At 34.1% G+C, this 27960-nt stretch overlaps 2 protein-coding genes across 2 annotated transcripts; both read left to right on the forward strand.

Annotated features, from left to right (window-relative positions):
* Positions 1-1482: 1482 nt before the first annotated feature.
* Positions 1483-14029, forward strand: LOC133312619 (tobamovirus multiplication protein 1). Its single transcript, XM_061513853.1, has 13 exons — positions 1483-1707; positions 2636-2686; positions 3236-3269; positions 3946-4032; positions 4145-4196; positions 9529-9706; positions 9828-9923; positions 11284-11344; positions 11428-11492; positions 11648-11722; positions 11823-11898; positions 12558-12730; positions 13586-14029. The coding sequence occupies exons 1-13, from the start codon at positions 1609-1611 to the stop codon at positions 13616-13618; spliced, it is 1080 nt and encodes a 359-aa protein (XP_061369837.1). The 5' UTR covers positions 1483-1608; the 3' UTR covers positions 13619-14029.
* Positions 14030-16865: 2836 nt separating this feature from the next.
* Positions 16866-21091, forward strand: LOC133312639 (probable receptor-like protein kinase At2g42960). Its single transcript, XM_061513873.1, has 8 exons — positions 16866-17265; positions 17736-18478; positions 18590-18694; positions 18893-19012; positions 19478-19648; positions 19737-19866; positions 19979-20188; positions 20699-21091. Exons 2-8 carry the CDS (start codon positions 17808-17810, stop codon positions 20798-20800), a joined length of 1509 nt encoding a protein of 502 aa, XP_061369857.1. The 5' UTR covers positions 16866-17265; positions 17736-17807; the 3' UTR covers positions 20801-21091.
* The last annotated feature ends 6869 nt before the right edge of the window (positions 21092-27960 follow it).

Genomic DNA, 27960 nt, shown 5'->3' on the forward strand with positions numbered 1-27960 from the left:
ATTTTTAGTGTTCAAAAAACACAAGTTATGTCTTTTTAGTGATTTAAGTAGAGTACGATCGGTTCTACTCTGTGTAATTCTGAAAAAGTGAATTTTTTTTTCACTTTACACGTCAGTGATGTGACTTAGGAAAGAGAAAAAAAAGTAACTTTTCAATTTTACACAAAATCCTACCGGTCGTACTTTGTGTAAAACACCTAAAATGACACCAGCGTCATTTAAAAGGATACTTTTTTTCCCCATATTTTCATCAAAACCATCCTTATTTATTTTATATTCTCTAATTCCGGTTGATTCATAAGACCCATCATTTATTAGTATTCTCTCCTTTTTCTCACACGATACAAAATGATTCCAATTCTCTCTCTCTCTTTTCTTGGTTATTTTGTTGGTTTGAATTTTTATTTTATTACTTATAGTTTAATCGATGTTATTTAAACATTATATAATAATTCATTGGATATAAGCATTAACCTGACAATGCATCAAATGGTTTAATTCATGTTACCACTTACCAGGGGCAATTGTCTTGCTGACCATTCCTTTTCTTAAAATATTTTTTTGTGTGTGTTTCCTCTCACATTAATGACTATAAGATTTTCTTTTCTCGAAATAATAAATATGAGATTTTTTTTCCTAATCCACACAAACAAAAAGAGTTGAGGACGCTTATAAACTTCTACTGTTTATAATCATGAGATTATGGATCTGAATTCTCTTATGTGAAAATTAACATGACTATGTCTGCATAGATTTTAACCAAAAATTAATTACGCGCCATATCCTTTTTCATGATAAATGATATTTCTCAAACTATTAGAACCGTCCCTAATTTACAGGTAAACAACATTTCAATTTTCAAACCACAGTTTTAATATTTAATTTCCCAACTGAAAGATAGCAAAAAGAGAATAAAATAAATAAAGAGAAATATGAGTATTATGTTACATGACACATTTTGTGTCATGTCATAGACACAACAAGATGTGAATTTCATTAAAAAAATAAAATAAAAACAATTAAAAAGATATGGATCCCATTTTTTGTGTCTATGATATGGCACAAGATATGTCATGTATCATACACTCACACTTTTTGTAAATAAAAAAATCTCAATAGAATTATTCTCAAAACCCAATTTAAAGATTTTATTTTGAACTCATATATTTAAATAAATAATTGAGGACAAAAATGTGGGAGCATGACCGTAAACAAACCATACTAAACAAACATACCACACATTAATTACTATTTATATGTTATTATATGAGTAACTAAAAACCAAAAGAAGGTCAACGAGGAAAATCTATAAGTCTCGTTGTTAATGTAATTTATGACCCCTGATTGTTGCCATTAGCCACAAACAAAGGAGTCCCAGATAACAAAATCAAGTTTTGTTTGACCTACACGCACACGCACACACACCCCACTTTATAAACAGAGAGCATCTTCTACATAGTCTTCCACGAACTATAAAACCTGTCTGTCTCTCTGTCTCTCTGTCTCTTTGTTTCTGCTTAATCTTTTTTTTTTTTTTTTTTCTGGGTTTCTCCACCCAAAAGTATAGGTTTTTTTTTTTTGGCAAGGTGAAGAGGGTCGTTGTAATCTATGACTGAGAATTGGAATTGCTTCACGGTGGACTTTATCGTCCTCAATGTGGCTCTGGCTTGCTTCGATGGCATTCTTGCCATTATTGCATTTGCTCAGGTTTCGATCTTCATTTGTTTGTACCTTGGTTGTTAGCTTTCCATTATAATGTCCTGTGATTTTTAACAGTCAATGTGCTTCAAATATTGTCAATGGTTTGGTGTTTAAGTAGTATGTTGGGGAGGGGGGATAGTTTTTTTTTTTTTTTTCCCCTTCAAAATCCCATTTTTCAGAGGTACATCATTCGGGGTATCTTTTAGATGCTGGAATTTGGAAACAAGGCAAATAGGATTTTTTTTTTTTTTTTTTTTTGGGATGAAAAAAGAAAAGTTCATTCACTTGACTATGTAGTATCCCCTTGTATAAAATTCCATCCCTTCTTCATTATAATATTGCCCACGTGTTTCTCCCAAGAAAAAGGGGAGTAAGAAAAACTTTACTTATTATGTGATACTAGCACTCCCTTGATCACTAGTTGAAGTATCTGAGGTGGCAGTTCTGTGGTCTTGCTAACATGTATAAATAAATATGTATAAAATATTTTTCACAATTCTGCTTGTAGTGTTGATTTTACTGGATGCTCATAAGCTTGATTAGTCAATGAAACACAAAACATGAATATGAAACGTTTTTAATATTGATTTTTCAAGTTCCAAATCTTGTTGCTTTTACTAACTTGATATTAATATATTATGTCTGCTAGTCAGGAGTTTTCTTCTTTTCCTTTCTTTTTCCTCTTGTAATAGCATAAAAGGGTGAAAAAGCTTAACTAACTGCAAGTAAGCTTGGAGTTATTCTTTTCGTTTTATTTTTCTTATTTGCATGTCCTAACTAAATCAATGATACAATTACTCTTGCTTCTGTTGTTGCCACTATGTTATGTGACATTCAACCCAAGTTAAATAATATTCAAGAATAATTAATTTTCCAAAATTATTTCTTGTTTCATTCTCCCAGTATGACATAATTTAGCATCATCACATGGCAGGTCCTCAGGATTCATTTGCGAAGTCAACAAAATGTCTGGACACGCCAAAAAGTTTGTGGCATCTTATCAACTTATTTTCAAATTATCTTTATTGATTCTGATGTTTGAAGTACATTCTAATAATTTTCTGTCATGAATATCATATTAGCATTTATAAATGGATAGCTTATTTTGAGTAGCTTATTTGGTGTCTTTGGTGAAACCTGGTGTGTCCTCTTGACTTGGAGTAATTTCTTTTGATTACCTTTAGAAGATTTAGTAGGTCGTCTAAGGAGGGAAGGGTTTTTCTTCATTTTGCTGTCTATGCTTCTTTTTGGTGTATTTGGCCTGAGAAAAATGCTTCAAGAATTAAACTCAGCCTTTACATTTGAATATGGGACAACATAGTTTTTGGACAATGATTTTTATATAAATGGATTGGAAAGGTTATTGTTTTGATGTCTTTGTTTGAATTCCCTTTGTTTCTTTGTTGTTCCTTGCACAGGAGAAATTCTTGCCCTCCACTTTTTTCATAATATCTCTTTCATCTCTCTAATATTGTTATTTTCATCCATAAAATAGGTTCTTTGACATTTGACAATATTGTCTGCTATTTTTCAGGTACTTCATCTCATGGTCGGCACTTCCAACTTGGGTATGGTTGAGATTCTCTGTTTGATGCAACGAACAATATCCCCTGTTTCACATTTCATGATCATTGAACTCATTTCTGACATTTTTGTGTGTGGCAAAAATGGATCATTTTAAAGATAGAATCCCTTTTTTCTTGTTTTACTATTAAAAACTATTGAAACTTAGTTTTATGAGACACTTCACCATGCTGTGTTGCTAGCTTGCATCATAATGCAATATGTCTAAAGTTAAGGAATAGGAAGCTCTGCATGTTAGCGTACTCGGTTCATTCAACTCCATTATATTTTTATCAAATTTTACAAACTTTCTTTGGCAGTTCTAGTGAAGATGTTTACTAAGGTATATCAAGTTGATTTTAAAGAAACATGTAGAGATTCTCATGTTTTATCACCCTGTTGTGACGTAGATGTAATATAATTTTTTAACAACGTTGATCTTGTTGCCAACTGCAACTACAATAATTTTTTAGAATAATTTACATCTGGGCCAAGCTTGAGGTTGTCATTTCCCCGTATTTCTTAGAATGCAAGGTCATGCATGTGAATCTATTTTTGTCATGACTGGATGACTCTTACTAGAGATTACAAACATGGGATTCAATATTTGTGTTGTTAAAGAGAGATAATGTATAGAAAATTGACAGCAGCAGTTGACTATTTTTTCCCATCTATTCACAGGGTACTTTATCTATTTTACAAGTACTGTTTTTGCTATTTGTAATGGGTGGCTTTGTTGGTCTGGTGCTTGCGGTTTTATTCTTATGGGTATGTTTTATTTAATCTTGAACGTATGTGTAACCAAAATTTATGTTTCAAAGTCTGTTTGTTTAGACTTGATTGTCTACCCTTCATTCTTACTAATGAATTATTGCTGCAGCCTCCCCCAAAGTTCTGTTTTTGGCTGCATTTCTCCTCCTGCTATCATTCTGGTATGTCACAGTATCGTTCTTGTATGTTCATATATATATATATATATATATATATTGTCCCGACTTCCAATGTTCCATGCCCATATTACTAGTAGGTAATAGTAAGATCGGTGATCAACAAAAAGAATGACGTAGGACAATTTTGCTATGGAAAAAAGATTGATTGTTCCTTTATGATAGAATATCAGGTGGAAGATAGATAGTTTGAAAATCTGTATAGGTAAAATGGGCTAAGGATGACTTGGAGAGATAGAGATTAGAGCAGGAAGTGGAAGTATGTTTGGAACTTATATCGTATCTTGGTGTAATTTATATTCTAGACTATAATCCAACTTTATGTTCTGGTGATTGGAGATTAGATAGTTCGCATTTTTAAGGATTTTGAAAGGTCAGAAAGCAGAAGATATTTGACAAGGTTTGGGGTGATATGAAAGGAGCAGAAGATTCAGCAATCTTCTTTCCTAGGCAGTCAGAAAGCATCACTCTGGAGGTGTGATGTGCTCTTTTAATGATTTCTTATACTCCGTCTTTGTCATATGAAGCTACAGAAAACAGAAAGAGGACAAAAGAAAAGATTAGTATCTTTGTGATATCGATGTTGCTTTGCTTTGGAATTAGTTTTACAATGCGTGTCCTTTTTAGTATTTTCTCATATGGCCCACTAAATTTGAAATTTGTGATATAACTATTGTAATTAGGATTGTTAGAATATTAGATATGATATGATTAGATATGATTGGATTCCGTCTTATCCGTAAATATTCTGACTGTATCCTGACTGTATTAGGATTAGGTTTGGGCCTTTCACTTAAGCCCATTAGGGTCTCTATATATTGTAACTCTCTGACACAGATCAATACACAACATATTATTCTTCTATTATTTTATATTCAAGTTGGTATCAGAGCTCTTTCGTTCTAGGAACCCTCGCTTCCGCTTAGAAACCTTGTTTTTTGCTTTAAAACCTAAGCCCACTGCTTAGGAGTCCTCTTTCTTGCCGTGCGTCCTTCTGGCAAGCCTTCTAGGGCTGTAAACAGCCTTTGAGTGATTTTTCCAAACGCGTTAGCACCTCCGACGGCCACCGGAACCACCGCCCGCTGTCAGAATCACTGTTCAGGCAACCGGAGACTTTTTCCGGCGACTTTTCCGACCAAACTTCACGCGATCAGGACCCTCTCTTCCCGGCGACCAGGTCTGTGGTGGTCCGGTCAGCAACGCATCTCCCACGCGCCGTCACGCGCCACCTGTCTTCTCTGCGCGTGGGCTTCACGCGCCACCTTCTGCCGGCGCGTGAGCACTATTCCGGCGACTTTTTCCGGCCGGTCTTGGACAGAGAAGCTCGCCTTCTCCTCCCCTTTCTGGATCTGTGATTGTTTCTCTGTGGGTCTGACCTTAGACGCGTGGTTCTTCTTGATTGGATATCGTTTGCCTTCGTTTACGGCTTTTATATTTTATCTTTAAATGGCAGCAGCATCTCCTGATCTCTCGGAGGTTAACTCTCCTTCTATTGTTGCAAATATAGCTCAGTCAGACAATGCATCATTTGGTTCAGGTTCGGACTATGCTGCACTCCAAACCCCTCTCAGGAAGGCTTCTCCTCAGTCTCAGCCTTATACTGGTAATCCTGTTGCTTGTGTTTCTCATTCTACATCACTTGGCACTTGGATATTTGACTCCGGTGCTACCGATCATCTCTGTGGTAATAAGGAACTCTTTACATCTCTTACTTATTCTGATCATTTACCGTCTTTTATCCTTGCGGATGGAACCAAAGCCCCAGTTCGTGGGATTGGACAAGCTCGTCCGACCCCTACCTTGGCCCTGACATCTGTCTATTACATTCCTGGCATCCCTTATAACTTAATTTCTATTAGTAAGTTGATCCACTCCCTCACTTGCACCATTACTTTCTCTAACCATTCTGTTTCTGTGCAGGATCCGGGTACGGGGAAAATGATTGGAGTGGGTCGTGAGTCACGGGGGCTTTATTATCTGGATGTGCCTCGTCCTTCAGTAGCATGCTCTCTCACAGAATCTCCACAACTTATCCACAGTCGCCTTGGTCATCCAAGTCTTTCAAAGTTGCAGAAAATGGTTCCTCTTTTGTCCGGTCTTCAGTCTTTAGATTGTGTGTCATGTCAACAAGGGAAGCATACACGCTCCTCTTTTGCCAGTCGAGTCAATAAACGAGCTGATGCCCCTTTCTCTCTTATTCATTCAGATATCTGGGGTCCAAGTCGTACCTTGTCTGTCTTAGGTTTTCGGTATTTCGTTACCTTTATTGATGATTTTTCCCGTTGCACTTGGACCTATTTAATGAAAAATCGTTCCGAGCTATTTTCCATTTATAAAAAGTTTTCTACTGAGAGCCATACTCAATTTGGTGTTTCTATTCGTATTCTACGTAGTGATAATGCTAAGGAATATGTTTCTATTGATTTTTCTAATTTCTTGGCCACACAAGGTACTTTACATCAAACTACTTGTCCTCACACTCCACAACAAAATGGGGTGGCTGAACGTAAAAACAGACATCTCATTGAAACTGCCCATACCTTTCTTATTCATATGCAGGTTCCCCTTCACTTCTGGGCAGATGCTGTACTCATCTCTTGTTTTCTCATCAATCGCATGCCTTCATTTGTGCTCCACAATGACATTCCTCATAATCTATTGCTTCCAGATGTTCCTCTTTATCCTCTAACTCCACATGTCTTTGGTTGTACTTGTTTTGTTCATGATCTCACTCCTGGTAAGGATAAGTTAACATCTAAGGCCTTTCAGTGTATCTTTCTTGGTTATTCTCGTCTTCAAAAGGGTTATCGTTGTTATTCTCCCGACCTTAAGCGTTACTTAGTTTCCGCTGATGTCACTTTTCTTGATCAACAACCCTTTAATTCTATCCCATCTCAGATGTCACAGGTTGATCATGTACTTCCTGTCCCTTTTCTTGACTTGTCTTTGCCAACTGCAGGTGCTTCTATTCCAGATGAGCAACCTATTACTTCTATACCTGTGGACCGTCCACTTCTCACCTATCAGCGTCGCAAAACTGTGCCTCCTGTCGACTCAACTCTTGCTGACTCATCACCCACTGCTGTTGCTTCTTCCCCTCCGGATCCTTCATCAGAGACTCTTCTCATTGCTCAAAGAAAAGATACACGTACTACTCGTAACCCTTATCCTCTTTATACCTTTTTGAGTTATGACCGTCTTTCTTCACCTCATTTCACCTTTGTTTCTAGTCTTTCTTCTATTTCTATTCCTAAGACCACAGGTGAAGCACTTTCCCATCCAGGGTGGCGCCAAGCAATGCTTGATGAGATGACTGCACTTCATTCCAATGGCACTTGGGACCTTGTTTCTGCTCCTCCAGAGAAGTCTATAGTTGGTTGTCACTGGGTTTTTACTGTGAAAGTTGGACCTGATGGCCATATTGATCGTCTCAAGGCACGTTTAGTTGCCAAGGGTTTTACTCAAATCTTTGGCCTTGATTATAGCGATACATTTTCTCCGGTCGCTAAGATGGCGTCAGTCCGCCTCTTTCTTGCCCTTGCTGCTGTTCGTCACTGGCCACTCCTTCAACTTGACATCAAAAATGCCTTTCTTCATGGTGATTTACAAGAAGTTTACATGGAGCAACCACCTGGTTTTGTTGCTCAGGGGGAGTCTGGAAAGGTGTGTCGTCTTCGGAAATCCTTATATGGTCTCAAGCAGTCTCCTCGAGCATGGTTCAGTCGCTTCAGTTCTGCTGTTCAGGCGTTTGGCTTAATCCGCAGTAAAGTTGACCATTCTGTGTTTTATAGGATTACATCTCCTGATAAGTGTATCTATTTGTTAGTCTATGTTAACGACATTATTATCACCGGAAGTGATCAAGACGGAATTCGTGAGTTAAAACAGCATTTGTTTAGTACATTTCAAACAAAGGACCTTGGGAAGCTGCGTTACTTCTTGGGAATTGAGGTGGCGCAATCCAGACAGGGCATTTCTATCTGTCAAAGGAAATATGCCGTGGATATCCTAGAAGAAACTGGTATGTTGGGGAGTAAACCAGTTGATACACTTATGGATCCTAATGTCAAGTTATTGCCCGGACAGGGGGAGCCGTTATCTGATCCTGGACGTTATTGGAGGCTAATTGGGAAGCTCAACTATCTTACTGTGACTAGGCCAGATATTTCTTTCGCTGTTAGTACGGCTAGTCAGTTTCTTGATTCCCCTTGTGATTCACATTGGGATGCTGCTGTGAGGATCCTCCGATACATCAAAGGAGCACTAGGAAAAGGTTTGTTGTATTCAGATCAGGAAAATACAGAAATTTGTGGTTATTCAGATGCTGATTGGGCAGGATCACTCTCGGACTGGCGCTCTACTTCTGGCTATTGTGTCTTCTTTGGAGGAAACTTAATTTCGTGGAAGAGCAAGAAACAACCTGTTGTTGCTCGATCCAGTGCAGAAGCTGAGTATCGTGCAATGGCAAATGCTACCTGTGAGTTAGTCTGGTTAAAGCAGTTGATTCAGGAGCTTCATCTTTGTGAACAGAAACAACCCATGACACTCATCTGTGATAATCAAGTTGCGCTACATATATCCTCTAATCCTGTCTTTCATGAGAGGACCAAACATATAGAGATTGATTGTCACTTCATTCGAGAAAAGATTCAGTCAGGAGAAATCAAGACTGCTTTCGTCAACTCCTCTGATCAACTAGCGGATGTTTTCACTAAAGCTCTTAGAGGTCCTCGGGTTGAATACATTTGTAACAAGCTTGGTGCTCATAATATATACGCATCAGCTTGAGGGGGAGTGTTAGAATATTAGATATGATATGATTAGATATGATTGGATTCCGTCTTATCCGTAAATATTTCTGACTGTATCCTGACTGTATTAGGATTAGGTTTGGGCCTTTCACTTAAGCCCATTAGGGTCTCTATATATTGTAACTCTCTGACACAGATCAATACACAACATATTATTCTTCTATTATTTTATATTCAAGTAGGATATAACTTTATTTTATAAGTTTTGATTACTTAGGACTTCAAATATTTCTATATTTTTACTGACAATTCCATCTTATTAGAATCCATCATCGTGTTGATGACAATGATAATTTTGTTTCTGAATTTATACAATTAAATGTATTTTTTTTGCTCCAAGCTTTTCTTCAAAATATCAATGAACTAAAAAATATATTGTACTGCACATAACATTTGTTTGATGCTTTGCAAACTGTACATGATTTATGCCTCATATGAAACTCCTTCTATTATGGAACAGTAATTTATGAATTGTATGTATGCTTCTATGGGCAATAATTTTGTAGGGTCGACCTTTTCCATCAGGAAAATGAAGAAGAGGAGGAAGAGGATAATGTTGAGAATAGGACCCAGCAGGCCTTGTTGGAAGGTATCAAGAGGGAACGTGATTCATCTCCCATGAGAGAACACCGAAGATGCTGCTCAATCCAACGCATTGGTAGCCGTCAAAAATATGCCATAGTGGTAGATGAGATGGATCTAGGAATTGTCTTCTTATGAATAAGTTTAATCACTATATTTTTTATCCGAAAAACAAAGAATAAATTCTTCATGTCATGTGATTTTGAAGCTTTTCGTCCTCCAGATTGTGGTTCTTATCTTTGGTGTGATGATGTCATTCGCTATGCTGATATGGATGGGAGATAACAAAATTCCAATAAATCCTTCATTAGTTGCTCGGGTATGAGACGCTTCTCCATGCATCATCTAGCTTTTTATCTTGTGGGAGATATCTAAATTAATTTCATGAGTTTGTCTCTGTTGTGAATGCTGAACATTTCATACAAGGTTGTTGCCTATCGTAGCATATGATTTCTGGTAGAGAATAAGGGTGTTAATAAATAAACACATAAAGAAGGTTATTGGCACATTTAACATTTACAAGTTGGAAAACTTGCACTTTCACCATAGAAGAAAGAACTTGGGTTTAACTGGTTTCATGGTTTTTTCTAAAATCATCTTTTGATGTACAGATTTCGCTGTACTGCTTTGATTTAGAAGCTACTTGTGTCATATCACCTGCCTAATTGATATTTGAGTCATATGGATAGGCATGTAGGAGTAAAGACCATAAGGCACTTGACCACCACATGGATAGTATGGTGGCTAAAGGAATATTCACTATGGGAATAACTGTATTCTCTCACATGGCAGGGAAGAGTGGGGGAAGGTGTGAGTTTGGTTAGAGAAAATGATTAAGAGGAGAGAGAGAGAGGGGAAGTAGGCATAAATTGAGAGGTTTTGTGCATCTGCAGAGCTCTAGTTTTATCTTTTATTTTCTGCATTTTTCTGTTCTTATAAGGAGCTAGTTTCCATTGCTTTTTACTTTTTATCAGTAAAAATTAGTTCCAATTACATGACGATGCATTGGTGTATTAGGGATTACATTCTTTACCTCGGATTACGTTCTTTACCGCATAGAATAGTTCAAATATATAGAAGCAATTGAATAATTGGCTTGAGTAGAGGACAGCTATGTTTTTGCATTCATAATTGAGACTTGAGGGTGGTAGAAGTTATGTGGAACCATATACGGTGAAGTGAGAAGCAACCATGGGGAAAAAAGTTAGATTTATTTGGTGGTTTAGAGTTTCAATTAAGGATGTACGTTTAACTTACATATAAATACATTTGGTGTCTGTTAAATCACTGAGGGTATAAATTCTTTTGCTTATATCCAAAACTTCATAGATAAAATTCATTGCATTCCATCTGGATTGGCATGACAGCTTTACTGAAGTGCTAAAAACTCAATCTACTATAAAAGCAAAAAACAGCTTCAAAGCTTAGTATGAAAAGCATTAATATTATCAATATAATTTGAGACAAGCACATTATCAATTTTCAAACTGTAGCCTGTTATTTCTCTTTTTTATAGTCAATTTACACATTATTATGCATAAAAATCAACTTCAAAGCTTCCCAGGGCTTACAAAGAAAAAGGATTTAATGTTTGTCTTTTGTTGGTGAAATTAACCATAGTGTTGTTGGAAGGCCTTTGTATGCCAGTTATTATCTGTCAGTTATTGCAACTTTTGTAGGTATATGAAACATTTCTGGCTGTAATGGTACTTATATTGGCTGGAGCATTAGGCTACTATGGTAAGCTACCGAGTGTTCTTGCTCTCCCTTACAACCATTTGAGTCAGTAATTTTCTTCTTCATTAATCTATTCCCCTCTATAGGTCTCCTTTTATTCTTCAGATTAAGGAATGTACGATCTGAGAAAGCTTCATCAGAAATGTGGAAGGTTAGTTGCAGAACCCATGCTTGTTAACTTAATTTGCGCTTAATCTATATGCGTTTTACATGTTCCACTCCTATTGAAAATTATAATTACTTAAAATGTAGGTATAGCCACTTTCTGAATAGATTGTTGTAATGACAAATTTGCTTCACACGCAGGTTGTCAGTTTAGCAATTATTTCAGTTATATGTTTTTCATCAAGTGCACTAGTAGCTCTGAACACAGATATTCCTGTAAGTAGTTGGTTGACTTCATTTTTGTTTTTTTCTTTTCTGGTTTCATTAATAGTAAGTTTCTGTACTTATGCTGTTTTAACTTTGTGCCTTTTGACAGCTTTTCTATCATTGGCATTTGAAGATCATATATGGAGTTAAAGCTTTTGTTTTCTTGATCTTGTACTATTTTATTGGTAATCACTCTGCCTTTCATAATCTTACTGAATGTTAGTAGTATGGAAACATTCTACTAAATTCTGTGGAAGCATTACTGAGACTTCATACTTTGCCTTTCACTGTCCCCTGTTCTTACAGCTTCTCTTCCACTAAATTCGCCCTCAAGTCTGTTTTTCAAATCTTCAGTTTATTTTGTTTAGCAGCTGCAATTCCTGCTCAAATTTTGAAATGTTTATAAAATTATGCAACCATAAGATTGGTTTAATATAAAATTTTATGATAAATGCAAGTTTTAACCCATTTCTTTGCCTGACTGAAATCTACCTCTCCTCAATTACTTGGTTTATGAAGCAATACAATAACTATAAGCTCTTATAAATTATCTGTAGATTGCCAGGCCATGAAATCTCTAAACTGAACCCACTCTCTTAGTGTGACTGCTATGTTTCCTTGCTTTCTCTTGGTGATGTTGTACAGCATCTTTAACAATATACCTTAAGAAAAACAAATAAAGCTACACTACTTCAGATTTCATAGACCTTCCTTCATTGTGCTAGTGTTTATTTGAGCTTTGATTGCTATGCACAATACCAGCAAACTACTAAAGGATTTGCAGGTTCTTATTTCTTACTAATTATGGCAATTGGAAAGTGACTTTTTTTGTTAAATTTGTTAGGTTCTACTTTGCCGTCAGCTTATTTGTTATGGATCATTAGAGAATTGCCACCTGCTGTCACAGATAGTATACCAGAACAACCAAGAACAATTACTTTCATCAGCCATGCGGACGGGGCATCTGACTCAAATCAAACTTTGTTATGGGTTACTAGAACAAGTTCAAAGAATCAGGTTCCTTTATTATCTATCTATTGCCTTTTAAATAGACTATCTGAATTGAAGTTTCCATACAGCAGCCGAGCTTCATCCAATCGTATAATAAAATTTCATTATAAAATTTGGTTCACAATATTAAATACATATGTACTGCATTTTTTTATGATACTTTCTACCACATGATACACTGCCTGAACCAAATTCTTTAACAATTTGGGGATAACTGAACATGACAAGTATACTGCCTGAAAACAAGGTGGTATATGCTACATTAATATTACTAGTCTCCATATCTGGTCAATGATGTATCTTTGTGAATTATGAAGACTGGCAAGCTGCAGTGATCACTTCATTTTTTAGTTTGAGTGTATCAAGTATAGCAGCATTTCCATTAACTTTTCCCTCTTAACCAACTTAAACTAGATCAAGTTATTTTTTGAAATGGTATTGAAACCTGTTTATTTAGATAATCTAGAGTTTTGTGGTTGTCACCTCCAACTTTATACTTAAATTTCGGTATGATATAGTGGTGAACTGAAGATGCTATAGTTGTGAGACTTGGTGTGAATCTGTTTTGTCCAAATTACAAGGCCAGTGGGATTTTACTTTAAGTGGGGGCTATTTGCATGTTATTACTTGCTGTTATTTGAGAATGGCTATACACAACCTTTTATTCAGGGTTGTGTGCACAACAAATGGTAGAGCCGTTTGGTTATATATGGATCTATGAAGTGAAGTTCTGATGAAACTCCTGCACAGATCTGCATGTAATCCAATGGTGCAGAAAGGAGTGTAGGAATAGATATATAGATATCATTGTAGGCTTAGAACTACTCCTGTTATAATCATAGTCTCTTGCAAATCATGCAGACTACATGCAGTCATGTTGAGGATATCACATGACCTATCTATGTTGCAGATGTCAAGAGCGAGCCCAATATGAGTTAACTTTGTGAATGATTGAGCTCCTCATGCTTCAACTGCTGAACAAATATTCTAATGACATACATGACCTGACAAAGTGATGAAATTGTGACTCTGACATGGCACGAGATGCTGCACAGATTAGGCTGGCTTCCTACATTCAAGTGAAGATGCATGGCTACCTTATACTTCTCCTGATATGTGTTAGCGTGCGTGCATGGATTAATGGAAATATATATTTGTATATAGGTTATAAATTTCTGCTCATCTCTTGTTTAAAGCTCCTATGAGTCTATCATTGCATGCCCACATTGTACATTGTGTATGCATGTAATTTAAAGTAAATGCTTTGTAAATTGATAGTGAAGAACATTATTGAAGCACACAAAAGAGGGTCACTTTCTTCATGTCCATGATTGAACAACCCATGCGTCAAATATCATGTTTGGTATGTATATACCCCACGTTAATAGAATTACTGATTTCTCATAAAAATGTTTAACTCTACTTACTCTCTTGCCATCTTTTAGATTCAGGTTTTCTTTTTCTTTTTCTTTTTGAATTTTTGATGAAGTAAAATTCTTCTACAACATAACAACAGTTGTACTTTCCTTCAAAAATTTATCTAGTGAACCAAAATTTTGTAATGGCACTGTTTGACCGGATTGCTATGGTATGGTGACCAAAGTATGAGAACAGAGTAATTGTTACCAAAGTTTCATATTAACCACGGTTACATTTTTATTTTGTTAAAATAATTTTTCATATTTTGAAAAGTTTTAATCATTGGTTTTTTTTTTTTTTAGCATTCAGTCTGTGTTTGTCGTTACGTGTACAACAAGTATATAATTGTAATGAATACAGGGGGCATCGTATTTATTTCTTTTCGTCGTGCAACATAGTATGTCAATATATATAATTTATTATGTCAGTAGTTAAGACAAGCATTATATATTCATTTAGAAGTGGAACGCGCGGAACGGTAAGATGTTGATTCTAAACCAACATTCAACCCGCCTAAATGATCAGTATAATTATAATTGAACTTCTAATACTTAGGAGAGATTTTTTTTTTTTTTTTACTCCGAATAAAATTAAAAAGTCTTACTTTTGGTTTTAGCCATTAATTTTAATCCATCTAATAATTGTAATTTATTTAGAATTAATATTTAATTAATTGATATAATTCAATAAATTATAACCGTTAGATAGACAGAAATTAACGACTAAGATAAGGAATAAGACTTTTTAGTTTTACATCAGAATAAAAGGATCATTCATCTTCATTTATAATAATATATCAATTCAGACATATTTATTTATTCTTGAAAGATAAAAAAAAATAAGAAATAAAATTATTTTCTGAAATCTCAAAAGTGATGTAATCCATAACAAATTCTGGATTAAATAATCCAAAATTTTCAACTCATATAATAATAGATAATTTCAATACTAATTATGTAAAAGGGAAATTGTTTCTCACGTTGCTGGAAACACATTGTAAAAATTATTTATCAAGTTTTTTTTTGTTTTTTTGTATATATGATGGTGAGCTTCACATATTTTGTCTCTATTACATAATACAACAAGTCTCTTGAAATAGGAGATTTATATTTCCCTTATTTAAAAAAAATAAGGAAAGTTGCCAAGTTTGTGTGGATTCATACTTTAATAAAAAAAATTATGCTTAAAATCAAAGTACCTATTTCTTCCCCAATTGGTGGGTTTTTTTGGCCCTCAAAACCAGAATGGTAATCTAGGGGCTTATGCCCTCTTTTTTAACCAAAAAACAGAAAAGAAAAAGCAGAATGGTACTCTGAATCTGAAACGTAGGTTTAATCAAAGCGTAATGACAAAATTACCCCTCAGAACCGTTGGAATTTTGAATCCTGGAGCCGTAGTTAAACATTGATTAAGGCATCACATTATCCATTAAAAAAGGAAAGAGAAAAAAATCTGGGAACCTAGTATAGCTGATAACTGTCATCTATAATATATGCATTTTTCAATAAGTTGACAACTAAAAGCTTCTGACTTTTTAACACATTTAATGCGAAAGGGAAATTTAGCTATTGCTGCTGGGCATGAATTAATTTTTAATAATGACATATTAAACTTCCCTACTTTCCCTTTTATCCCTTCCTTTTTTCACATTTTATGGTTATTTTTTTAAAAGTTTTTTCTTACTAGATTTGCACATACTGGGTAACCTTTTTCTTTTCACCCTCAAAACATTTATTCCAGGATTGAACCTATCAAGGACAAGCAGTGACAAGCAACACTAGGAAAGAAAATTAAAATTTATTTAATGCCCGCATTTTAGATAATAATCTTATCCAAATATCCAAGAGGACGATGGATTAAGATTATGCTTTAATTAATGTACTTTTCAAGCTCGTTGCATTAACTGATCTTAATCTTTTTATATACATAATTCTATTAAATGTACATTAAATATATAACTAATTTTACGTTAGCCATGGTAATGCATAAGCCTGCTAAGTTGCACAGCCATTACATTCTGCAGCAGAAAAGTGTTTCCTACAAGAATTTGGGCTCAATGTACACAATACTAGAATAAATATGTTTAATATTTTATAAAGAGAAATAGTTTTCTCATTTTATATGAGAAAATTTTCTCATGCTACACTCTCAATACATGAGTGGGTCCCATCTTGACTTTTTTGTCTTCTCACCTTTTTGTGGATCCCACTCATGTATTGAGAGTGTAGCATGAGAAAATTTTCTCATGTAAAATGAAAAAATTAATTCCCTTTTATAAATCCCTTCAATTTTGGGTTGTGTCCAAAACCAAAATCCAAATTGAATCTGGCAATGTGAAGGGGAAAAATACTAAAGAAGGGACAGGGAGATGATGCCAAGTTTTAAGATTTGCATTAAGATTTTTCTTTTTCACACAAATAGGACTTTTTTTTCTTCTTCTTTTTTGGTACAACACAAATAGGACAGATTGGTAAGCAGACATGATGACATCATAGTAAACTAGATTTGGGGCTTAGCTCCCCCTTGTTGGATTGAGGTTGACCTTGTCTCTCTCTCTCTTCATAACATCCTCTTTCTTTCTCTCTCTTAACTTTACTTTTGTTGCTCATTCATTACAATTTTTTTTTTTTTTTTGCTACCATCCATAAATGCAATCACTGTTCATTTTTCATATTTTTGCTTTTCCTTTACTGTTTCTCTCTCACACTGGTTTCCTCTATTACAAACCAAGCTTCCTTTCCAGCTGGTTCTGGTCCTGCCCACCAACCATTTTACCATCTCTTTCTCTCTCTCTCTATCTGCATTTTTTTTTTTTCAATCAAAATAAGATTTGTGTGTGGCATTCCTTTCCAAGTTTTGTTTTTTTAATATCTTAACCCTGTGAGCTTTTCTTCTCTTTTCTTTTCTTTTTTGTGGCCCACTTGTTACCTACTAGTGTGCCACTGCATCTTTTGCAGCATCTGAAATTTGTTGTAGGGTTTTGTGTGTTGCTGAGGTATTCCTGCGCCTATGTATGCACATTGAGTTTCTTGTCGGTTCAAAAAGAAGTGTGAAGACTGTTGCTTCTTTGGTTGCTCAAGGCAGAGGATCCAGAAGGCTAGCTACCTTAGATCAACACAAAGGTAAATGCTTTGTCTTTCTCAGCTACTTTTTTGGATAATTCACATTTCACTTTCTCTTTTGTTTACTTGGATCATAAGTGATGCTTTCCTACTTCCCTTTTCTTTTGATTATAATTGTTTTGATAATCTAACAGGTGCTTTTACTCAGTGTGCCTTTTTCATTGTTAAATGCGTTAAGTATTACATTTTTTTTTTCTCATTCTAATAACTGGATTCTTTTTTATTGAATGCCATTGCCATTTGAACCTGAGAAATTAAGATCTTGAAATTTAGCATACAGAAAATTTTGTATTCTGGAATTATCTTGAGTCATGATAAAGCTGCAATTAGTGATTGGTTGAATTGGTGGTTCTGGTTTTTGTTTATGGGGTTGTTGCAAGAACTGAAATCTTGGCTGTAAATTAGAATGTTTAGATGTGCGTTTCAAAGCCTTGAGTAAAGGGAGTACTTAACTAGATTCTTGTGCTCAGGTGGGAATGTCTTAACTCTACCAGTTGAAGAACTTGGGGGAGGAAATTGATTGACCTGTAGCAACCGGGATTATGTCATCCAACAGTTCTTTGAATGTGGAATTGTCAAAGAAGACGTCATTTTTTGGTTTGAAAAGATGGGTTTTGATTGGGATAGGTGTTGGTGCATTTATAGTGCTGATTCTTTGTATATTATCTGTATGGGTGATGTTTCGGAGAAAGTCTAGGTCTAGGAGATCTCTAGAGAAGTACTCTCTATCCCAAATACCAAATGTCTCAAAAGATATCGATGTTGACAAGGTTGGGGTGCAGAGTTCTCATGATCAACCAGAAAATGTGTTTATTCCAGTTCATGACAATGCGAATGATAAGAATTCTGATAAGGTATCAGTTCATTTGGGGATGAGCAAATCCAGTGATCCTGATAACGTCAGTCAGTGCAGCTCAATTTATCATCACGAGAGAGGATTTAGTTCGCTTTCAGGGGAAGAAGGAAGCTCTGGGCATGTTAGAAAGCAGTCTACATTGTCTTATGGAGGGTTGGTGACTGCCTCGCCATTAATTGGCTTGCCGGAATTTTCTCATCTTGGGTGGGGCCACTGGTTTACACTTAGAGATCTGGAACAAGCAACTAATCGTTTCTCAGCTGAGAACATTCTTGGTGAGGGTGGATATGGGGTTGTTTATAGGGGCAGACTGATAAATGGAACCGAGGTGGCAGTGAAGAAACTTCTTAACAACTTGTAAGGATATTTTATAATAAATTTTTTTCTCTAGTACTATTTGACACTATTGGTAAACAATGACTTCTTTTTAATCTTTTTATGTGATTGAGTTCTATATTGAGTTCATAGGGGACAAGCAGAGAAAGAATTCAGAGTTGAAGTGGAGGCTATTGGCCATGTTAGACATAAGCATCTTGTGCGCCTGCTTGGATATTGTGTAGAAGGAGTTCACAGGTAAATTTTTTTTATTTTTTTTACAAAATTATTCATTTTATGTTATAGTTGTGCTCTCACAAATCCATTGTCAATAATAGCATAAGCTTTGGGTTTATGATAATTCTATTCTCCTTGGTCTGAAATTGAACAGAAGCTTTTTTCTATGTTATGTTTCTTTCTCCATTATCATGAATGTACTTTCCAATTGATATTCAGGCTGCTGGTGTATGAATATGTGAACAATGGTAACTTAGAACAGTGGTTACATGGGGGCATGCAACATGGCACACTTACCTGGGAGGCCCGCATTAAAGTTATACTTGGCACAGCCAAAGCGTAAGTTCAGCTTGCAACTTAAAAATATGGGCCATGGTAGTCATATGTATTGTATGTTACCAAATTACTTGGTATGATTGTCTTAAATCTCTCGTCTCTGAATGGCTATGATTGTAAAACTGTTTCATGCTCCTTTAATTTATGTTACTACTATTAGAATTTTGTGCATGCCAAAATATATCATAGATGTTATTGACTGCTTATTTTGGTTTCTTGATAATATTTTGTTATAGACTTTATATTTTCATATATTTTGCAATATATTTAAGCCCATTAGGTTTCTGAACAAAGCAACAACACTCTCTTCCCCCATTGGACCACCAACTGAACTCCCTAATCTCAGTGAGCGTGTGACCAACTGAAGTTTTAATATTTTACTTCTTAACTACTTATCAACTTTACTTTTCTTGAACATTGGACCTAAACTGTCTGATTAAACTCTTGTTTTACGGTGACTGGTGGCAGGCTTTCTTACTTACATGAAGCAATAGAACCAAAAGTTATTCACCGGGATATAAAGTCTAGCAACATATTGATTGATGATGAGTTCAATGCAAAGGTTTCTGATTTTGGTTTGGCCAAACTTTTGGATTCAGGAGAAAGTCACATAACCACTAGAGTAATGGGAACGTTTGGGTACACGGAAAATTTCATTATCTCTTTCCTTATATTTTATTTAAAGGATTTGTACATATGTGAAACTTACTTCTATTGTGGATTTCAGTTATGTGGCACCAGAATATGCTAACAGTGGTTTATTAAATGAGAAGAGTGACATTTACAGCTTTGGTGTCCTCCTACTGGAAGCAGTTACAGGAAGGGACCCTGTAGACTATGTGCGTCCCGCTAATGAGGTGCCTAATTCTTAGAACGCTGCCAGCTTGCCAGTTTCTAACCATGCTTTCCATCGAAAGTAATCCACTGCCCGTCACGCAGCTGATGAGATTTTGTATATCTTCATGACAGGTTAATCTTGTTGAATGGCTCAAGATAATGGTGGGGACAAGGAGGGCTGAGGAAGTTGTGGACTCAAGCCTTGAAGTTAAACCATCAATACGTGCTTTAAAACGTGCTCTTCTGGTTGCACTTAGGTGTGTTGATCCTGATGCGGACAAGAGGCCCAAAATGAGTCAGGTTGTGAGGATGCTTGAAGCTGATGAATATCCATTTCGAGAGGTTCCCTTCAATATCCCATCTTGTCATGTATTTGTTCTGTTGTCTGCTTTAGGACTCGAGTCTTGAGTCTTTTATCACATTTTTGCAACTGTTTGACATTTTGTGCTTCTTATCATTATTTTCTTGTATGCATATATTAGCTAACCTTCCAGTTTCCACCAACTAGAATGAATGAAACATCGAATGAAAACTCCAAGAGAAAAAAAAAATGTTTGATTTTCTTCAGCCTACATATTAACAATTTGCTGTGTATGCACCTTTCAGTATATAGCTCAAAAGACAATCAGAGAAAGATTAAACTCTTGCTTTTATCATATTATATAATTGGGAATATACATTTTCTACATAGCTTTCTGATGCATTATATTCTAGTGGATAATATGGGTCCTATTTTGTATGCATGTTTTTTCATGCTTATATATACTAAATATTGAAGTATATCTGTTGACATAGATCGTGATAAAACACTAAAACTTAAGCTAGATAACTGATTGATATAATCACTTTCAGGATCGAAGGAATAGAAAGAGCAGCACTGTTAGCATGGGAATTGAAACAGTGAAGGATATTTCTGGTCCATCTGATGCTACTGAAAAGGTGGATCATTCTTAAAGCTATGTGCTGGAAACAACTCAAGGATAGGATTGACAACCATATGACTTAGCCTGCATGTACAATTGCCGTTGTACTCATTCCAGTAACTAAACTATATAACCTTATATGACTCCAAGTTTGTATCCTTAAGAAAATTTTGCTGCATCTGAGGAGAAAATCAGATCAGAGAGAGAGCCTATTTGGATAATGAAGCATTTTTTTATTCAATGTGACCATTTAAGATCTGGTGTACCAACTTTGCAAAGAGGGTAGAGTCAGTGATAGTGTTAATGCTGTACAGAGATCTGCTTGGTTAATTTTTTTTATACTTTGTTTTACCCTTTTGGCTATCCTTGCATGCTTCTGGTCTCTGGAGAGTGGAGATAGTAGAAAACTAATATTTGGCTTCAATTTCCTTTTCATATTTTGCTTATTTAATCAAGTGATAATATCTTTTTGTTATTCCATTGATGAGAAGTTATATAAAGGAGACTTACCCTTCCACACAAACAAATTAATAGGTTCTGTTAGCAACGTGTGTTTTGAAATTTATATTTTAACAATTTTTGTATTATTCGGGTAAAATTTTATGTTGACTTCATTAATTGAAAATGAATTTAGGTTATTTAGTTGTACTAATATATAATTTTATTTAACAATAGAGCAAATTATGGGAAATAGAGCGTGAAAGTGTTATATTACCAATGCATTCTTCTAAATTAAATTGTAACATTTCATTGGATCTTATTGAAATAATAAAAAGGGAAATTTTTCAAAAAATTGATTTTTTATTTCAAGCCTTGTTAATTCTCTTATTCACCCAAATGGATAAAGAATCTATGTCTTCTGAAAGCATTTATTTGGCATGCAGTCAAACAAATGATTCAAAACTTCAAACGGTGGAAGTGGAATACATAATAATTCAATATTTTGATAAAGCAGTCATGTTTTCACGGATTGCTGTGCCTTTACAAACTTCATGGAGAATGGAGCTCGTTTGAATCCACCCTCTTGCAGCTTTTGACTTCTGCTTCCTGCCATTTTGTCATTCTCATGTACGTTGTATCTACTATGGCTAACTAAATTAATAGTTGATATTGTGTAACAATATTTCAAAAAATAAATGTAATACGACTCACATAACCTTACAAATGAGGCTTCTTATAAGCCAAACAAGGATATTTTATTACTACTTTTATTTAATTTAAGTTGGGATATTTTATTTATGTGTACATATATATTTTTATTAAATCTATTTAAGTGGTTAATGCACATTATTATGTACTCATGTGTGCTTATCCGTGACTGAATAATGGCATTGTAAATTAATTATTTTAGAGAAAATGTACAAATATAGGAATTTTTTACTACATGCAATCGTTATAAGCTTAAGAGGTTAAAACCCATAGCCCCTCTTCCCATTTGGTCAAAAACCCAAGTATGACACTTTTTTTTTTTTTTTTAAATATTCCAATCGGTTTATTGCTTCGCAACTAATCCGATTTGGGACGGGTCCAGGATTAAGGCTTTAAATCCCTCCTAAATGTGGTACTGGGGAAATTCGAACACATGCTCTCACCCTCCCACCTACTTAGCTCCCATGTGCCAACTGAGCTACCACTATTTGATAGTATGACACTTTTTGAACCATGAAATCGGTTCAAGTTTCAAAGTAGTCGGAGTCTGCGAGTCTGTTGTTGGGCTTCAATATTTATCTTGTACACACATCATTTATCTGATGCTGTTTGAAGGCATCTTCAAAATTAAAGTTTTAAATTTTTTTAAAAAAATGATATTGAGAAGGATCAAACATATGTTTCTCACCATATGTTTAGTGCTGATTGAGTTACCGCCATTTCATTGGATACAATGATGTAGGAGCAATTGCATCTGCGGAAGCGTACGAGACCATTGTGATTTGGATGTATATGGATCATCATGGTTTTATCATTTACCTCTTTAATGGCGCAGATGCGAGATGGTGTTGTTCCTCACGATTGAGCCCTTTGCATCACAGCACAAACTCACGAACCATTGAGGTAAACCTTCCAAGCTATCTCTCGAGGATGAAGGGGAAGTGTGTGAGCACTAATCAGATCTGACCTTCTCTCTTTCTCACAAAAGACCTCTGAGGCTGACGATATATGGGTTTCAAGAAACCCTAGCTCATTGGACTCTAAATTTCTTGGGCTCTTCTCATACTAATAGCCCATTTGGGCTTTGGTAAAAGAGCAAAACTAACAAATGCTTCTATGTCTAATTCCGACTAACGATTTGACAAATATGAATTTTTTATAATAGTTAAATTGGTTTCAATTTTTATCAACCAGTTAGAAGAAATTTTAAAATATTCACTGCACTATTAAATTTACTTGAAGATTTTTCAATGTATCTTTGTATTCATCAAATGTTTGAAAAGATAATCATTCACGACTTCTTTTGAACAATTTTATATAAGCTACGTAGCAAGAAAATTATTTGATGCACTTTTTTTTTTAATAAATTACAAGTAATTTTTGTAGGAGATAATTCTGTTCCAACCGGGAACATCTATATTATGGTAGGGCTATTCCAAAGGAAATAAATTTCAATTTTTTTATTTTTTAAGGGGCGTTTGGTACGAGGGTTTTTACAGGATTTTCGGGAAACTGAATTTTTCTAAATTTTAAATTTTCGGATATTAATGTAAACTGAATGTAAAAATCATATTTTTGAAAATTGAAATTTCCAGACAAAAAAAAATTTCTCCTCTAGCAAATGAAATCAAACAAATACCACTTGAACCAACTCGTGGTTATTTGATGCACTCTCAATCGTATCTAGATATGCCTTGCATATCACTCAAACTTGGGTTGGGTGACAACTTTTTTTTTTGTTTGTATCTACGCATGGGGACAAATGAAGAGCCGTCATTGTAGACAAGTTGTACAAGTGGTGTAAGCATTGCTAGATTATCTTTTTAATATGAATGATTTGGTAATTGTTTTCTGCAATGGGGAAAATGATTAAGAAAATTAGTAAAACACTAATTTCCTTTATGGATTGTGTAAACCAAATTCGTCTTTTTTATTTAAAAAAATCATATTATCTATTTTCTTAAAATTTTCACATGTATAGAAATTAATTAGTATGGTATGGATCGGTATGTCATAGATAAAATTCAAACAATTAGTGTCTCAATTGTTTTGATTAGGTTTGCTCAATTGTTTGAACAATGAACCCTTTGGCTAATTAGTTTCTATGTTTTCTGATAGTAACAATTACATTGCATGTACTTTTTTCTTTTAATATTTTGTCTCTAATATAACACAAGGACGTTTGGACCTCTCCAATTTCCTTTATTTTCCTTTTTCTTCTAATATTTTGAGTGTAAAACATAATGAAACTTGGAACTCTCCATTTTCTTCTATTATACATATTTTCTTTATATTGATTTTTTTCCTACTTCTGTATGTATATATGATTTCCACGCATCATAATTAAACATGAAGATTCTTCTGTTTCCCGATCCATCCAGAAAAACTTCTGCAATTTGACAAAAGTAGTGAATGTGATCTCGTCTTGTATCATGCAGCGTTTTGACTTCTTGATATGAAATCCATTTATTCTCTATTTCACCGGTTCGAGTGTCTAAATTTTTCTTACCTTGCCTTTCTTTAACTATATCTTGTCTTTATTTATAGGGAAAAATGTTTATACAGTTAATGCAGATAAGTTATCTGCATTTATTCCTAAAACGACGTCGTTTTGGTATTGAAATCTTAAAAAATTATAAATATAAAGACTATTATAACCCTGAAATAAATTAAAATTACAAAAACACCATGATTTCCGCCTCAAAACGACGTCGTATTGAGCTTACTGCAGATAACTTATCTGCAGTAACTGCAGAAAAAGTGAACCCTTATTTATATCGGTGTGGTATATATGTTACTAGCAAAATAATGCTAGATGAGTATAATGCTAGTCTTCTGGCTAGTCAGAAATTTGGTGTTGTACCTTACGATACTAATACGCCGGTTGTTACAAATGCCTAATCAAATCAGCTTTTAGGTAAAACAGCACAATAGAAGCTCATGATTCATGACTCTCTATATACACGGGGCACGATCAACTTATATTAGTATAATTATAATAATAAGTTTTATATCAAATTTTAATTATTGATGGTTATATTTTATTGCGTTACATTTATTAATTGATTATTAAATTCCAGTAAATTATAATCATTAGATTCACAAAAATTAACGGTTAAGATTTAATGTAAGGCTTATTATTTTTACACCAGTGTAACTTAATTATATATATATATATATATATATATATATATATATATATATATATAAGGGCAAGATATTATTATAGAGGTGTAAGAATAAAAAGTCTTACATCAAATCTTGGTCATTGATTTGCTTCTATCTAACAGCTGAAATATCTAATACATTAGAATCGTTAGATATAAATAGGATCAACAGCCAAGATTAAGAGTGTAACTTACACTATGTAAAATGATATTGACACACACACACACACACATATATATATATATATATATGTGTCAATATCATTTTACACTAGTGTAAGTTATATTTTCAATCTTGAGCATCGATCCCACTTATATCTAAGGACTCTAGTTAATGTGAGCCATTGGATACATGTGGATCAATGCTCAAGATTGAGTGTAAAACTTCTTACACCGGTGTAAGAATATCTTGCCCATATATATATATATATATATATATATATGGGGCAGGCTATTCTTACACCGGTGTAAGAGTTAGAAGTCTTACACTCAATCTTGACCATTGATTAACTTGTATCCAATGGCTCAGTTTACTAAAAAATTAGAACCACTAGATATAAGTGAGATCAACAGGACAATATTAAGAGTGTAACTTACACTGGTGTAAAATGATCCTGACCATATATACACATATATATATATATATATATATATATATGGAGCGGTTATACTTATTACCATTTTAGGCTTACTACTATTTACCTTATAGGTTATCGTTAGATCAATTTGAAATCAATGATAATTAATTTTTCTCATTTATTAATCGTTGATTTCAAATTGATCCAACAGTAACCAGGTAGTAAGAGTAGTAAGATAAAAATGATAATAAGTATGATCTTCCCCTATATATATATATATATATATATATATATATATATATATATATATATAGGGGAGGGATCATTTGACTCCAGAGTAAGATTTAAAAGTCTTACTCTTCATCCCAGCCCTTGATTTCCGTTCATCCAACGGTTATAATTTAGTAATTTAATGAATTAATTAATTATTAATTTCAAATAAATGATAACCGTTGGATGAACGGAAATCAATGGCTGGGATGAGGAGTAAGACTTTTAAATCTTACTCTGGAGTCAAATGATCCCTCCCCATATATATATATAGAGGTAGGATCCTTTGATACCGGTGCGGTGTCAAATTTAAAATTTGACACCTCATCTCAGAACTATTAGATCAAAAAAGATCAACGACTCTAATTTGCAATCATGTGACATCATTGATCTTTTTTAATCTAACGACTATCAGATGAGGTGTCAAATTTGAAATTTGACACTGGTGTCAAAGGATCCTACCTCATATATATATATATATGTGTGTGTGTCATTTTTTTGCAGTTGTAGCCTATATGTACAACAATTAAATTTGAGAAATCATAATCATACAAAGGTGGGTGAAAGCATTAAATGTGGGAAGTCAAGATTAATTGCTCTACATATAGCCGCTGAAGAAATAATTTTACCTATATATATATATATATGTGAAAATATTTTATCCTTTTAAAGGATAGGTATATGGTTATGATTTCTCACATTTAATGTTTTCATCTTTTGTATGGTTATGATTCCCCACAATTAATGCTTTCACGTATTTATATAGCAAGTATTTGATTGTTGTATATACAATAGCTGCAGAAATATAAATCCCATGAGTCAGGATCATTTTAACCAGTGTAAGTTACACTCTTAATCTTGTCCGTTGATCACACTTATATTTAAGGGTTCAAATTTTTTAGTAATGTGAGCCATTGAACATAAGTGGATCAATGGTCAAAATTGAATGTAAGACTTCTAACTCTTATACCTACGTAAGAATATCCTCCCCAAACCCCATATGGGATCCTTTCATCTATAAATACATTGATATGTTCAAAGCTTACTATTCAAAATCCGAAAGTCGTTGCTACTGACTCGGATATGGACAAATCATGAAACAACTTTTCTTTCTTGGAATGGACTATAGAACGACTTTAAAAGTCGGTGTTTAACATAATTAATTGCTTGCAGATACAATGGCAAGATAATTGAGAAATTATGAATAAAATAAAAGCACACGAGACAAACAAACTGTTGAGGGTTCAAAGTTTGTCGTGAGAAAGGTGAAGCTTATTGAAAGCATGTATGGCAGCAGAGCAACCAATAAACGAGGCACTCAATGATTCATTCATGAAATAAATTAAGACCGTTTTGATGGTAAACTGTTTGTTAGTTCCGTTGATTATGGTAATCCAGATTTGTAGCCATAATGATATATTTGGACTTCTGCCATCTACAAAAGTTTTGTGATCATGTTTAATTTTGCAAAACAAACAAAACAAACAAACATCTTTGTGATTTTTGGTCTTCTGATCATTTTTATATATAATATTTTTGTGAAATATATTTTTTCCTCATTAAGTTATCGAAATGAAATATATTTAATATTTGAATAATAAAAAAAACTTAATTTTGAAACCCTATGGTAAATCTTTTTTACATTATTTAAAAAATTACACATTATTAAACCATTAAAATCAAAGAGTCTCTTTTGAGTTAATTATTATGAAAGTAAATTTTTTATTAATGTATAATATATTAAAATTAAATCTTTATAAAAATTATTCAAAACGGTATTGAAACGGTAAAATATGTATCTTGAGATTTTGAATTCAATTTTTTTTTTTTTTGGTCACTGGGGAGGGAGACGATGATAAGGGATGGAGTAAACATTATAGATGTCTCATAATTTTTTTTTTTAATTCTTCTTTTATTTTTATAATAAGATAATACGATATTATTTTTTTGATAGATTGATAACACGATATTAGATTAAAAGGGGCTTAAGTGCAAACTATTTAGTACAACACAAAAGAAAATAAACA

Source organism: Gastrolobium bilobum, unplaced genomic scaffold (genome assembly GCF_033153095.1).
Source record: "Gastrolobium bilobum isolate Gb01-03AN ecotype WA unplaced genomic scaffold, APGP_CSIRO_Gbil_v1 utg5259, whole genome shotgun sequence".
Taxonomy (NCBI): Eukaryota; Viridiplantae; Streptophyta; class Magnoliopsida; order Fabales; family Fabaceae; genus Gastrolobium; species Gastrolobium bilobum.